The 13,874-nt window shown below is 43.6% G+C and overlaps 1 protein-coding gene across 2 annotated transcripts in view; it reads left to right on the top strand.

The window, feature by feature from the left end:
- Positions 1–13,874, top strand: part of COL20A1 (collagen type XX alpha 1 chain) — a 537,383-nt gene that overhangs the window by 144,833 nt on the left and 378,676 nt on the right. For both annotated transcript variants that reach the window (XM_085619699.1, XM_085619698.1), the window contains exons 5-6: positions 7,068–7,226; positions 11,139–11,447. In XM_085619699.1, the coding sequence (XP_085475825.1) occupies positions 7,068–7,226; positions 11,139–11,447 (468 nt within the window). The remainder of the gene's footprint in view (positions 1–7,067; positions 7,227–11,138; positions 11,448–13,874) is intronic.

The raw sequence follows: 13,874 nt of genomic DNA, 5'->3' as shown, positions 1-13,874 counted from the left end.
AAAAGGTAGGGAGGAAGGGGGAGACATGTGGGCCGACTGTGGGGATAAAAGAAGGGTGTTGGCGGCAACCTGAGTAGTAGATAATAGTTTGTAGAATGGTGGAGAGGAATGGTGCGGAAATGAACTGTGGGAGGCATCTTCAGTGTCTGGAATAGCCAGTGAGCTATGGTTTGTGGAGGCATAACGGATTGTAGGAGAGTCCGCGTGGAGAGATGTTGCCTGGGTGGACCGGAAGGGGAGTGGTAGGGGGTGTTATTGATGGATGGAGAGGCGGATTGTGGAAGATCATAGGAGGGCCCACGGGTAACATAAATGAAGTCAATCCTGTCCAGAATTGTATTGTTAGCTTGGACCATGATCTTCCCATTGTTGTAAATGGATATAGAAAGGTTTCCCGAGTGGCAAAAGGGGGAGCAGCATTTGAGTTTGTGTCTAAAGGGGATGTTAGAGAGAGAAGAGGATGGGGAAAACTGTGTAAGTATCTGATCCGTAGGTCAGGTTTGTGTGTGAAGAAAAGTCTGTCAGTTTTGAGGGAACCTTTGTGTTGGTAGTGGTATTCGTCTGCAAAGAGGGTTTCCAGGAAGTCTCTCAAGGTTCTGTGTTATTCAAATTTTTTATTGCATGTTTGGAAAGATTTGGGGGTATTTGATCTTGAATGGCGAGGGGTGGCTTTCAAACATTTTGGTACCATTCGGGTCTGAGTCCAATACTCACAAAACCCCTGCCAGAAGACCTAAGGTCACAAGTGCATGCAGGTTTTCCTCACCCGAGGGCCTGTTGAAAGTTGACGTCAGATACATAATGAATAGGCCTGTGATGCCACTGCCGTCTAGGACATCTTGAAGGTCACACAGAGTACATGATAGGACCTCTTTTGTGCCATGAGCGGGGCGAATGCCTGGCTGGACCTGATCAAGCACCTTGCCGCTGGTTTCCTCACATTTTCTGAGATGTTTAATCACAGACTTCTTCAAGTTTCTGTTAGATGCTGGGAGAAGCGAGATAGGTTTGTAGTATGCAAATATATCTGAGTCTGCCGTAGCGCTCCTGGGAAATGGTGCAACAATCATCTGCTTCATACATGTGGGGACCATATAAGTCAATTTGAAATAATTAAGGCAAGCACACAGGGCTGAGGCAATGAAGCCGGATTCCTTTTCTACTGCATGATGGGACATGAATGCCTCAGATGAGTCTTATGTAGATGCCAAGAGGGTCTGTTTATACACAATGTCCGCATCCTCCTTTGGCGGCTCATTCTAGTTAAGTAATGAAGTAGCCAGGGGGTAGCTTTCAAAGGGATGGGCTACATCCTTCCGCCAGCCATGTTTCAGTGAAAAAACAATTCCTGGCTTCTTACAGTCATTAAATTGTGAAATGTCTATTAAGTGTTTCGCAACAGGCCTTCCATTAATAATTAAACCTTACAAAACTCCAGGATTAGTTGAAGAACAAGAGTGCAAAGAAGTGCATTGCAGCTGAAGGCAAGTTCATTCAGAAGCAACAAGTTTCTCTATGTGAAGCTTCCCAGAAGATGAAAGCTCATTGGTTGGACCCTCATTGGTTCCAGAAGGAGTGTTTTGCTGGAAGGCTGGTCCTATGTCAACACTTTGGGACATTTTTATGAGGGCTTTGCATCATGCATCATGGTACATGCATGATGCAAACCTCTCATATTTCCGAAAACACGCAAAGCCACTTTACATGGCTTTTAATGGCTTCACAAATATGGAGTAATGCAACGCAGTGCAAATCGCTGCGTTGTCTTACTCTGTGCTAGGGATGCGTTCCCTAGGCATTTTGATGGGTGTTCCCATGCAACTCCCATGGGTTTTGGTGGATTCCAAGATGTACAAGGACTGTAAACATGGGAATGCGTCAAAATCTTACTCCTCCCCAGGTGAGGTGTAATGAGGATCAATATCTTTATTTCGCCTCTTTTTTTCCTCTTTCTATGTGTGCTGTATTCTGCAGCACACATAGAAAGAGGTAAACTCCACTATGGATTGTTTTTGTGCAGGAAGTTGCCATTTCCTGCACAAAAACAATCCTGCTTGTAACGCAGGCACCCTTGCACCCTGGTGCAATGGTGCCTGCGTTGGCGCTAGGCTGATGAAATGGCACAAAGTGCAGGGAGAAAGGACAGGAATGCAGAGTATTGGATAAATAAGGTGCATTCCTGCTCTTTCCCTGTGACGCAGGGCAGTGCAGCAAGGCAACCTGCTGCCCTGCACTGGCATGTTCCAATAATCTGGTAAATATGCCCTCTAGTGTCATTAGGCGGGATCCACCCAAGCTTATCTTCTGCTAAGAATAATGTAAGAAACTGAACCTGGAGTGGCTAGATTGCATCCTAGTGGTAATTCCATTCTTCTTTGAACTGAATGCTTTTTGTTTTGGAAGCATATGTTGGCTGATTGGAGAATCACCTCTGTGATAGGTTCTCTTCGTTTCTAGTCTATTTGGTGGGACGGACAGGGTGGCAGATGCCACAGGTAGCTTTCTCTCTCTTGCCTCTGCCTACATTTTGTTCATAATTCCTTCACCATAGGAGGAGAAAATATAGTTGACAAATGCATTACAAAGCGTTTCTGTGCTGCTGCCTATCCCCAATTGTGAGTATTAAATCCACGTCCTGAGATAAACCGGTGGTCTCCTGGAGTTGGTCTGGAAAGATGGACATCAAAAGACAAAGAAACTCTCCTATAGTTTGGTTAGTCTAGCTTTAGACTCCCAAGAAGTTGTTCAACGCATACTCATAGGATACACTCAAGAGGACACAGGAGTTTTCTTTCTGTAGGAACCACCACAGACTTTATCGGATTCTCGCACATGCACTATATAAGAAGAGTCAGGAGTTTGTCTCCTGTGCTGACCTTAAAATTTACTGGGACAGAATGTGTTTGTTTCTAATAGAAGCTACCCACCGGCGTGCTGTCCAAAGAGAACCTTTTGCTTGCTATGGGTTGGGAAGTCATGTCTGCTGACTGACATGTGCCAATTGATTGGGTGCTGTATCTTGATCTTCTCAGGCTAGTTCTAGGTATCTAGCCCTCGTAGAAGGATCCTTGAAGAAGATCAATGAACTTGTGCGGAAATAAAATGCATTTCAATGGAAAGAACATATCAGCATTCCACCACAAATCAGTATTTAGCGGAGAAACAAATGCAGGATTCATGACCAGTGCACCAGCTCTAGGTGTTTTTTTTAGCTGGTCTCATCTTTGTGGTTGGTTTTATTCCTTCGATTTCTTTCAGATTCTATCCTCCACTTGTAGCGTTTTAGCATTTAGTGGCACCGCTGCAGGATATCAGATGTATGTTAGTCAGTTACGATGAAGAGCCAGAAGCGGCATGGAAATGGCCATCCAATGACTGGATCCTTCTTTGTCGCTTTTAGCAATACTACAAATGTGATGAATTCGAGAGACAAATGGTGTAAGCTTGGTGCACTGATCTGATTTTGTATAGCTTTTAGCTTGTATACAGTCTCTATTAAATTGAGCTGACTCTACATTGATGACCATTGTTATCTTCACCACATTACTGGAACTTTTTCAGGGGTCTCAGGGCCATCGGGGCACTTGGCTTAGATTTTCGGGCTCAAGTTTACCAATGCCCAGTCAGAGCTTCGTTTTGAAAAGAACATGTACTTTACTACTGGCACACAATGCAGTACTGTACTGGCGTATATTGGAGGGAAACAATAATTCCTCTGTATTTCTGTAAAGCACTTAACAGCTGTGGTAGAGTCAGCTTCGGCTGCTCCCATGGACAACCCTCAATGATGCAATAAAAGGACCCACGTCTGGGCATACCTGCTTTTGCATTTACCACCCCGAGTGGGACGGGTATGCACAGACATGGGTCCCGTGCTCTCCATGCCACTGGAATCAAGCTATCCTGGCTGAAGAGGGGTGAAACCCCCGAAACCGGTCCTAGGATGCTTGTTTCCAGTCCAGGGAGGACCTGGATTGGCAGTTCGGGCTGGACTGTTCACATGAGGCACAGGGTCAAGACTGATTTGCATATGGCTGGGTTCAAACTGGAATGGCATGGTGAGCAAAAAAACGATGGATTTAGGCCCAGATCTCTGTACTGGGGTGAATGTATGACATTGTTCTGCATTCTGTCCATCAACTGTTGTTTTTGCATTTGTCACCCCGAGTGGGACGGGTATGCCAAGACGTGGGTCCCGTGCTCTCCATGCCACTGGAATCAAGCTATCCTGGCTGAAGAGGGGTGAAACCCCGAGACCGGTCCTAGAATGCTTCTTTCCAGTCCAGGGAGGACCTGGCTTGGCAATTCGGGCTGGACTGTTCACATGAGGCACAGGGTCAAGACTGATTTGCATATGGCTGGGTTCAAACTGGAATGGCATGGTGAGCAAAAAAACGATGGATTTAGGCCCAGATCTCTGTACTGGGGTGAATGTATGACATTGTTCTGCATTCTGTCCATCAACTGCTATTTTTGTGTTTCTCCAGTACATCCGGGTTGGAGAAAGGCTAAGTGTGGTATATGAACCTAATTTACCATGATACATACATAAATGTGGAATCACATTCACAGTATTTGTGCCTCTATTAACTCTGTGATTGATATTTGGCCTTTTACAGAGCACAATCTGCCATTACTTTCGCATTATAGGAGATTCAATAGTCCACAGATGGTTTTCCAAGTGATTTGGGGCACTTCTTAAACCTTTGTCTTCAGCGGACCCCAGTGAATCATAACTAGAGATCATGGACCCCAAAGTAATTCCTATGATTTAAACCTCAATAATAACACACAAAAATAGACAAACAAGTCGACGCTGTATGAACTCAGCTCATCCATTTTCCTGTGCAAGTGCATGTTATAACATGGAAGTGACCATACTCGCAGGAGAAGTGTTGGGGCAGATATAGTAGCTGGATTGACATTGGTCTTCAACAGACGCAGGGCAGCAATTGACCTTGGTATGGACAAACCTGGAGACCATGCAGGATCTATGTGTCGAAAGGTGACAAAGACACTGATTGCATAAAAGCTAGAAGACCAGGAGCTCATTATGCTAGAGTGCATGCTCCCGACGGTGAAGGGGTACTCTGCCTGTGGAAATACTGCAGCACTGTGGAAAAGTGCAGACGTGCCTCCTTTCCAATTCAAGATGTGTGTGTGCTTGGAGTCTGTAAGGGCCTGCCCATGGAACACTTTGGGTGGAAACTGTACAGTGGTGGCTCCTCCACTAAGGCGGAGGAGCATCTGCTTTTAGACAGTGTCACTGAAGGAAAAATAAAATGACAATAACTCTTAAGTTATTACAATTTAATGTTTTCCTTGTTGAGGCAGGTTTGCGGGCGGGACAGGGTGGGGCTGCTCTGCTGACAGAGCAGGGGAGGAGAGGAGTGGTTTGCACTCCCTAAAGTGCTCATGAATGTTTGGCCGTCCCTCTGGGGGCCTGCTTGGAGAACATGCCCCGCCTCCCATTCTCTGGCTAAGTGACGATTCACAGCGCTCAGATATGCAGCGTTGTGATTGGTTATCGGGAGGCTGGGAGCTGGGTGCATCCTGCTTCCTGCCCTGGAAGTGGGGAAGAGGACCAAGAGGAGGCGGCGGCGATGGTGGGCAGCAGCGGCAGGCAGGTGAGTGTGTATTTTTTTTCCAATTTCATTCCCTTCTCCCCCAAAACCCCACCACCGCCTTCAAATACAAGCGGCCACTGAAACTGCAGCCTGGAAGGGCCTTTTGTGTGGGCTGTGTTGCCTATCTGTGTATACATGAATAGATCACTGAGAACTTACAACTCTGGCTCTCTGTGCAGATGCCATTGAATTTCCAGAAAATCATAAGCAGTTTTCAAATATTCTAGTTGGAAGCTGATGGCTAGTTCAGGTGAAAGCATTGTTTCAATGTGAGCCAACCAGCTTCTAACTAAATAATTTAAAATGGTTATGACTGTTTGTCAGTTATATCTTTATTCATTGTATAAATACATATATACCATATGCATTATGGAGGCAATACAGTAGACTTCAAGTATTGTTGTTGCTTGATGAAATATCCTCCGAGGCGGAACAACCTTTGTACAGTTAGTTAGCTCAAAATGCTCATGATAATTGAGAGAAAATAATGGTTAGAGGTCATACGAGACCTCTGACCCCCCTGAATAGATTGTGGAAACCCCAGAGGTCCATGGACCACAGGGCAAGAACTGCCGGTTTAGACGTTTCCATCTCGGACCGGTGTCTGATCGGTTGGTGGACATATACTTTCAGTGATGGTGAAGGACTGTGTCTTGTTAATTTAGTGTGTCAGAATTCATGAGTTGTGGGCTTGAAGGGTCAGCCTGGAAGGGTATACTGAGTTCTATTACATATTTTCTTCATTGGCTTGCTCGCCCACTGCGCACCTTATAGATATGTGTGTGTTCTCCAGCTCCTTGAAACGTGCTTTTTGGAGCCCTAGTAACAAGGTTCAAGTAGCTGCACATTTAAATATTTCTGAGTGTTTGGTAAGAGTTTTTAATTACTGCATTCTGCTGTAGGAATGTGTGATGTGTATTAATGTTTATGCACCGGTGTTCACGAGCACTCACCATAAATTGGAACTTAATGGTTCTTGTCTATGCAGATTAGAAGAGAGCACAATTTGCATTCATCTCCTAATTAAGACTGAGAAAACCTGGGTAAACAAATCAGTGCTTAATTTGAGCCAGTGGTTGCCTGTGGAGGCCACTGGCACTCATTTTGGGGATCCAGCACCTACTTTTCCACATCTGACGTTGCCCAAGAGCAAGAGAGAGAAAAAACACAAAAGGGTAAGGAAGGAGGAAGAAATAAACAGAAAAAGATCTCAAAAGGTGAAAGCAAGAGTTTGCACAACGCAAGTGAGGTAAAAGGGTGGTGGGCGTCTGGTAGTGAATGAAAGAGGCATGAGGTGGATTTAAGACCGGGCCGGACTTCTGACCAGAGCTTTGGGCACCATCACTAATTCTTTTACAAATTAAGCACAGGTGCAAATTGAATGTGTGCATTGTTTGTACACTGTGGACACTTTCGAACATGTTTACTTTTTGTCTGCAGTTGATGATCTCAAAAACAGTGCAAATGAAAGGAAAAAACAAAGCTCCACCCAAGGGAATGTGACCGACCCCACTGTTGGATCTGGACTGCCTCAGGAGGAACAGCCCCTGCAGACCGAAGCCACATCTCCAGAATTAAGAGGAGACACGCCACAGCCCGGTACGTGCTGGACTAGTTGTGGAGTGGGCTTGTGGGTTAATGTGGGAGTGCTGGTTGTGGTATGCTAGATGGTTGCAATAGGAAGCAATGGAATAAGCCAGTGAGGAATTCTTCCAACAGATTTATTTATTTAAAAAGTTTTGTATAGCGTGAACATGACCCTAGAGGGTATCACAGCGCTTTACAGAGAATTGTGACACACATACAGGGAGGCAGTTGTGGTAAAAAAAATCAGCAATAGACAAAAATACCACTAGGTACATAACAACATAATAGTTGAGGGTATCAGAACCGCACCACTGCAAGAAACCATAAGTAAGCAGAGGAGCATGACAAGGAAGGCAAAAGAACATGTAAGTATAATACAGCACGATAACACTTGTCCATCCAGACTTTCATCCTACTTTCATCTTCCCTGCTTCTTTTGTTAGTTGGTTGTGGGGCTTCCCTTCACTTACCATGCTGCATCTTACACCGGGGTTCGTTAATTCATCATATTGTGAACTTTTAACTTTATGATCCACCCATCCAGCGGAGAAACACAAGTGTGATTAAAATTATGAAAGTCACTCCTTGGGAATACTACAAAGAAAGGGATAATGCTTCTAGAGCACCTCAGTATTGTCTGCATGACTGGATGGGACTCACAGGAGGATATTCCTGATCCCAGAGATGCTTTGATATAAACTTCGAATTAGCAAAATGCCATTCTCTAAAAATTCTTTTAAAATGTATAGAGGGGCAAAACTGTGATTTATCATTTCTGTGCTTACAAAGCATCATTCTCATGAGAATTATGGGTATTACACAGAGCTTTCTGCATGATAACGGTACGCAAATTATACATTCAGGTACACAAGGTATTTGAGATATCAGCTCAATGTACTGTCAACGCAGATTTTAAAGCAACTCACTGAAGAATGTTAGCCCAGCACAAGTAGCTGTGGGAGACATCCGTTACAATGCGATCTTTACACTGCGATATGTTTACAACGTGGCCATTACAACGCAAGTCGTTACAACGAATTGCATTGGATGGCGCTATACACTAAGGAATAGTATGATTTACTATTCCCACACCTTCCCTACTGTTACGTAGGCTGGAGTTGGAATAGTAAATCATACTATTACTAAATCCAGCACCTCTAGCGCATGTCGTTGTAACGACTTGCGTTGTGATGACTGCGTTGTAAACGTATCGCGGTGTAAAGACCGCGTTGTAACGTCATACATTCGTAGCTGTAGTACAACAAGTTTCAGATTCTGCATGAGTCATTTTCTGGCTCTGCCTGAAACACGCAATACCACAACCTTGATTTACGCGAGATTACTTTAAAAGTTTTAGGTCTGCACCCTGAGTATCGACCATAGAATGTCGATGAGACCCAATATCGAGGACATACCCAAGTCCACATATATATATGCCTACATGGTACATATATCTTCAAGGTGTGTAGATATGGAGTCAATATTAAATCTATACATACCTATACGCTCTTATCTTTCAATATTTTGTCCGTCGATATTCTTATACCACGATATTCTGGGGGGCAGGGGGTCAATATTCAGTAGTACAATCTTACTCTTGCACAATATACATTTCTCAATGGTCTGTGCCCCTGGCATGGCAGGGAATGGTTGAAACCGACCATGTTACAGGCTCTTGAATGCCTTGTGCAGCTCGTCAACCTTTTCACAAGTAGAGTGCTTAATCTCCGAGGTCGCTCGGTTTCAAGCTCCTTTTGGCTTCTTCGCAGCTCGCTTCCTGAGTTGATTTCCAAGCAGGCGCCAGTCAGCTCGTCCTCATGACCAGGGGTCGGCGCTTCTTCATGCGTCAGTACCGCTTCCTCTTTGTCTAGAATAGGACACCGCAGCAGGTCTTCCTTCAGCATTATAAGTTTGCTCCCAGCCTTGGGGAAAGCAGTGTCTTAAAATTCAATTATAGGTCGGATGCCACTCTGCTTTATATCTGAACGAAAGAAATCTGCTAGCTCAAGGTGCAGTTCTTAATTTGAGCCGGTGGTCCCTGGTGCTCGACACCGGCACTTATGGCAGCTGCCACATGGTGGCTCTGTTTGTATAATTTAGAGATAAGCAGAATGACAGTTGTTTAATATTTCAATGTACATTAGAAACAACTAATACCTGTCGCCCAAACCATTCTTATAGCTTTGGGGGCGTTGATCAGTCTGAATTGTCACACTTGTAGTAGTGTGATGGTCAGTGGTTTTGTAGGTATTGTAATTGGCATTGCTGGCAGTGGCAATTGGTGGGGTAAGCTGCAGTGCCCTCCTGGTGAGGGCCCTGGCACTTATTTTTGTTTTAAAAATGAAGCACTGTCAAGTTGTCAGCAGTTATCTGCAATTGGGAGGTTAGGAGGGAAGCTAAGACAAAGCGTGTCAGTGTCCGGGGTTTAAAATTCATACCTCCTAGTGCCAAGCCTGACACTTATCAAGAATTAACAGGTCCTTTATATGTTGTTGATTGGTATACTTGAGCACCTGGAGACACAATTTTCCTGAGATTGAAGAAACATCCGCAATTGGTAGCCTTCGGGAAGGACTTTCGTCTGCAGCAGGAAACATTGACATAAAGTAGGTAAATGTAAATCAAATTAATTGGAAAGAAGGATTCCTTTATTTTCATGAATCTGTTTTGCTGCAATCTTCACAAAATATCAGGCTTACATCACAGGCACTGGTACCAAAGAAGCAGTTACTTTAAGAGGGTGCGGAGATTTTAGAAGAATCCCAGACATATTGCTTCTCTTCGTGATACGTACAAAATAATAATAACAACAATAACAACAACAATAATAATAATAAAAAAATATAAAATATGCATTATCATTCTGCAGGGATTTTTTGGAAATAGTTGTTTCTAAGACTACGACACGTTTTAGAAAATAACTAGTGTATGCCAAATAGATGAGGAACGTATCATATTAAAAGAAGTATGGTTGTGAGGTCTTGTTTCGAGTAATGCACCGCTTTGATTTATACAGTCTACTTTAGTCTTGGACGTAAAAATGGCATCCACATTCCACCATGCAAGACCCAATTATTAATTTCTGGTGACATTAGTAAAGGATTTACTGACTCTGTACATTTTTCTTTATTTTGCCTTTCTCATCCCCTATATATTAATATACGTTAAACATTAATGTAGCCTTACCTTTTTGTGATCGAATATGCCATGCTACTTTTTCTTTTTTCACATAATTTGCCTTTTGATGTCCCATGATTTACTTTTGTTGCTTCATAATTAAGTCCGCTTCATAATGTCCTGTGGCCCTGGTATAAGTTACATTATTAGATACATTAGCAAGACATTTCTCATCAAAGAACACCATATGGTGAGTTAGCCTTCAACTCCCTTACCGTGGGCTCTAAACCCCTGCCCGATCCATTGGGACGACACCCAGCACAACCAAATCAAAAGGTTTGGCTTGTCCATCGCCTAGTCATTGCTGATCCATGAAACTGTGTTCCCATTCCCCTAAGCCACCACAAATGCTTGGTCTGGGTTTCAGTCTCTGTTGGTTAATTTTGCATCCTTACGTATGTTTTCATATTCCAGTTTGTCGTAGGAAACTCAGCTATTGACTTCCCCGTTCTGTCATAGTCTCATGAGAAGGGTACATTTGTTGTTAGGTCCCCACCTCCATCTAATGGGCATTGTAGGCCATGAGCATGACCAGATGGCCATGGAGAGAATGGCAGGGTTCACCAAAGAGATTGGCGGGCTAGCCATAATGATATTCAACTACGCAACTAGTCTACTACCAAGCCTATTCAGTGTGATTGTCTGACCCTTTTAATCACCCTTTAGGTCCTACCAACTACTGAGTGGTCATTAGGGTCTGAAAAGAGCAACTCAGCACATCTAATGAATTTTCCTTCAATCTTCCAGATACAGTACAAGAGAAAGAGGTGAAGAAAGAGAAAACTCAAGGGAAAGAAAAGGAGGAGAAGAAAGGAAAGAACACTGCCAGCTCTAAGGAAGGTAGGAAGAATAAGGTGAGCAATATAACGGTGAGTGAAGCAGAGGAGAAGACCACTCCGAGACCAACAAGGCCTTCATTGACGATGACACCAAAGGCAAGACCCAACCCTACACCAAAGCTGAAATCCGAAAGGCCTGTACCAACTCCAAAACCAAAAAAGCACACACCTTCTGTACCCGACCAAGATGACCAAGGCAATGAGAAGGAGCCCCAAGGTGAGTCTAGGAAGGGTGAGGGGCATCTGAGTGCTATTTGTAAGAGCGCTGAAAAATGTCTTGAGGTAGAAGAGAAGGATCTGAGGGTTAGCATGAGGTTTGAACTGGGAGGTCCAGCTTCTGAAGGGAAGATGCAAATAGATATCTAGAGAAGACATGAGCATCTCAGCAGTTGGTGAAGATAAGAGTTGGTGTTGCTCTCGTCCACAGATTAGTGAGACAAAATTTGCTGTCACAGTTTTAGTTTTTGGACATCTGTCTTGTGTATCAATGCTTTTCTATAAATAAATACAGGCCCCAGTTTTGTAAGAGGGTTGATGGGCATGTACACTATCCTCCTGCTTCCCTTTCCACCGACCATCTCACCAGCGTGGCATGGATGTCTTTGTAAACAAAGTACATTTGTTGTCTCATCTCACTTTTTAGGGTCTTTGTTGCAGTGTTTAGTGCAGCTTACACCAAGGACCATTTCCACAGCCATCCTCTGTCACCGCAGCATTGTCGGTGCCAGATACTGAAATCACACTTGTCATATGAATTTCACAATTGTAGGGTGTCTGTGTACACCAGTTTAGACCATCCAACTATGAAAGTAATAATGGGTCAAATCGTACAGACAATAACAAAAACCCAATATTCTGTATATAAAATTAATTGTCAAATTATTTTTGCTGTATAACAAGTGATGAAATGCCGTGTGCACATGTTTTAAGTCAGATCTACAGATAGCTGTCTGTTGTTGATGAAAACCTGTTGTGGACACTACCAATACTTACAGTGGGCTTTTGGTCAGCCCATTGTTTATCAATGGTTAGATTTTTTTGTCAATCTTTTTTTGTTTGTTTTTATTCTCTGTTTTTAATCTCTGGCTTTCCTTCCTCGTTTTGTGTCGTTTTGCATCCCCTAGAACATAGCTGTTGTTTTGATTGGACGACTTGTATCCTTCAACTATTTACACTCAAGGAACTACTTTCTACCTTTTTTCCAGCCCTCCATGGGAGTGCATGTGTTTTTTTGCTCTCACTCTTGTGTGCTGTGTCCACACTCAAATTCCCCCTGAGGTCTGTGTTTCTACCCTCTTCCCCCAGCTCCTCCGTTACTCTGACCAACTAATTTTTGAAAAATTATTTTTATTTGCTTATAAATCAAAAAGAAAAAACAGGTGACATTAAGTAAGAGCATAATTACCGACAGTACAGTGGCACTTTGCAATATGTATCTACAAAAACTTTCCCACTTGTCCCTCCCCCCCACCCCATCTCCAGTGAGTCTCAAATTAACACATACGCCTAGCCCCTCTCGATCCCAAACATTTTGAGTGGTATGCAATACTGAGCACATGGTTGTCCCCGATAATCATTCCATTCCCCCACACCTTGGGCCATTTGTGTGGACGACCCACTTGCTTTTTGAATTTTTTTATACACCCACCCAGCTCTTCGATTGTACAACCCCCGGCACCTCCAACGATGCTTACGCTGTTCTTTTTTAATCTCCCTTTTGTGGAGTGCCAGACAGCTGCAATTTGCTGCCAGAATGCCCCTTTCTAAAAAAAAAAAAAATGAAATGTGCTTTTGTGCTTCTTATGTATATTTTTTATTTGACTGCTTCTAGATAAACCTCCACCATCTTGGAACGGTAAACAAAACAAAAAATAACAGCTGTGTCTTAGCGTATGTGCTTGCATTGATGATGATGCATGCGAGCAGCATTATCATACGTAGGCTGCTCATGTCATGACACATATGTACATATGCTTAATAATGCATATGCATTTTGTACATCATTGCACTCATTTTTTTTTTCAATTATGCTCTGCAAAGGTGAAACCCATTGACTTTACCAGTGCTTGTTAATGTCAGTTTAGTCCTTCTTAGCTGGCGGAATCTGTTACAATCATCCGTCTTCTGCACCCACTATCATTTCTACATTACAGTGTTACTTCTGTGTTTGTCATGCGTTGAGATTTTTTAGTTTTTCGTTATTTGAAAGTTTTTAGACACCGCGCCTCGTGTGATAGGCCCAACCCGAGCCCACTGCCGACTTGCCAGAGCGAGGCTATGTAGGGAATCAGAGGTGATGCCTGGCCAACAGCTCTAGCACTACTCCCAACCAAGCTAGGAAACTGAGCCAAGATGTTTAATGCCCATGGGCTACCGGTCGGAAGGCACGTGCTGGGCTGAGGTTAGCCCAGACATGACGGGCCCCAGGAATTAACAACTTGGATCGCTGCACAAAGGAACAATCACAAATGTGTTATTTTAGTTTGAGCCAAACCTCCTAGTTCCCACATTGTACTCAGCGCTACTGCCATAAACCCTTAGGGACAGGGCTAGGGAGGTGTTGGAACTGACACACAGCAACAGGTTCTCCACTGATTCGCACCTCTTTTAATAATGGTCGATTCCATCTTCGGCACAATCACTG

The sequence above is a fragment of the Triturus cristatus genome, chromosome 7 (assembly GCF_964204655.1).
Source record: "Triturus cristatus chromosome 7, aTriCri1.1, whole genome shotgun sequence".
Taxonomy (NCBI): domain Eukaryota; kingdom Metazoa; phylum Chordata; class Amphibia; order Caudata; family Salamandridae; genus Triturus; species Triturus cristatus.
Note: the sequence above shows the minus strand (reverse complement) of the source record. Positions and strands in the feature narration are given on the sequence as shown.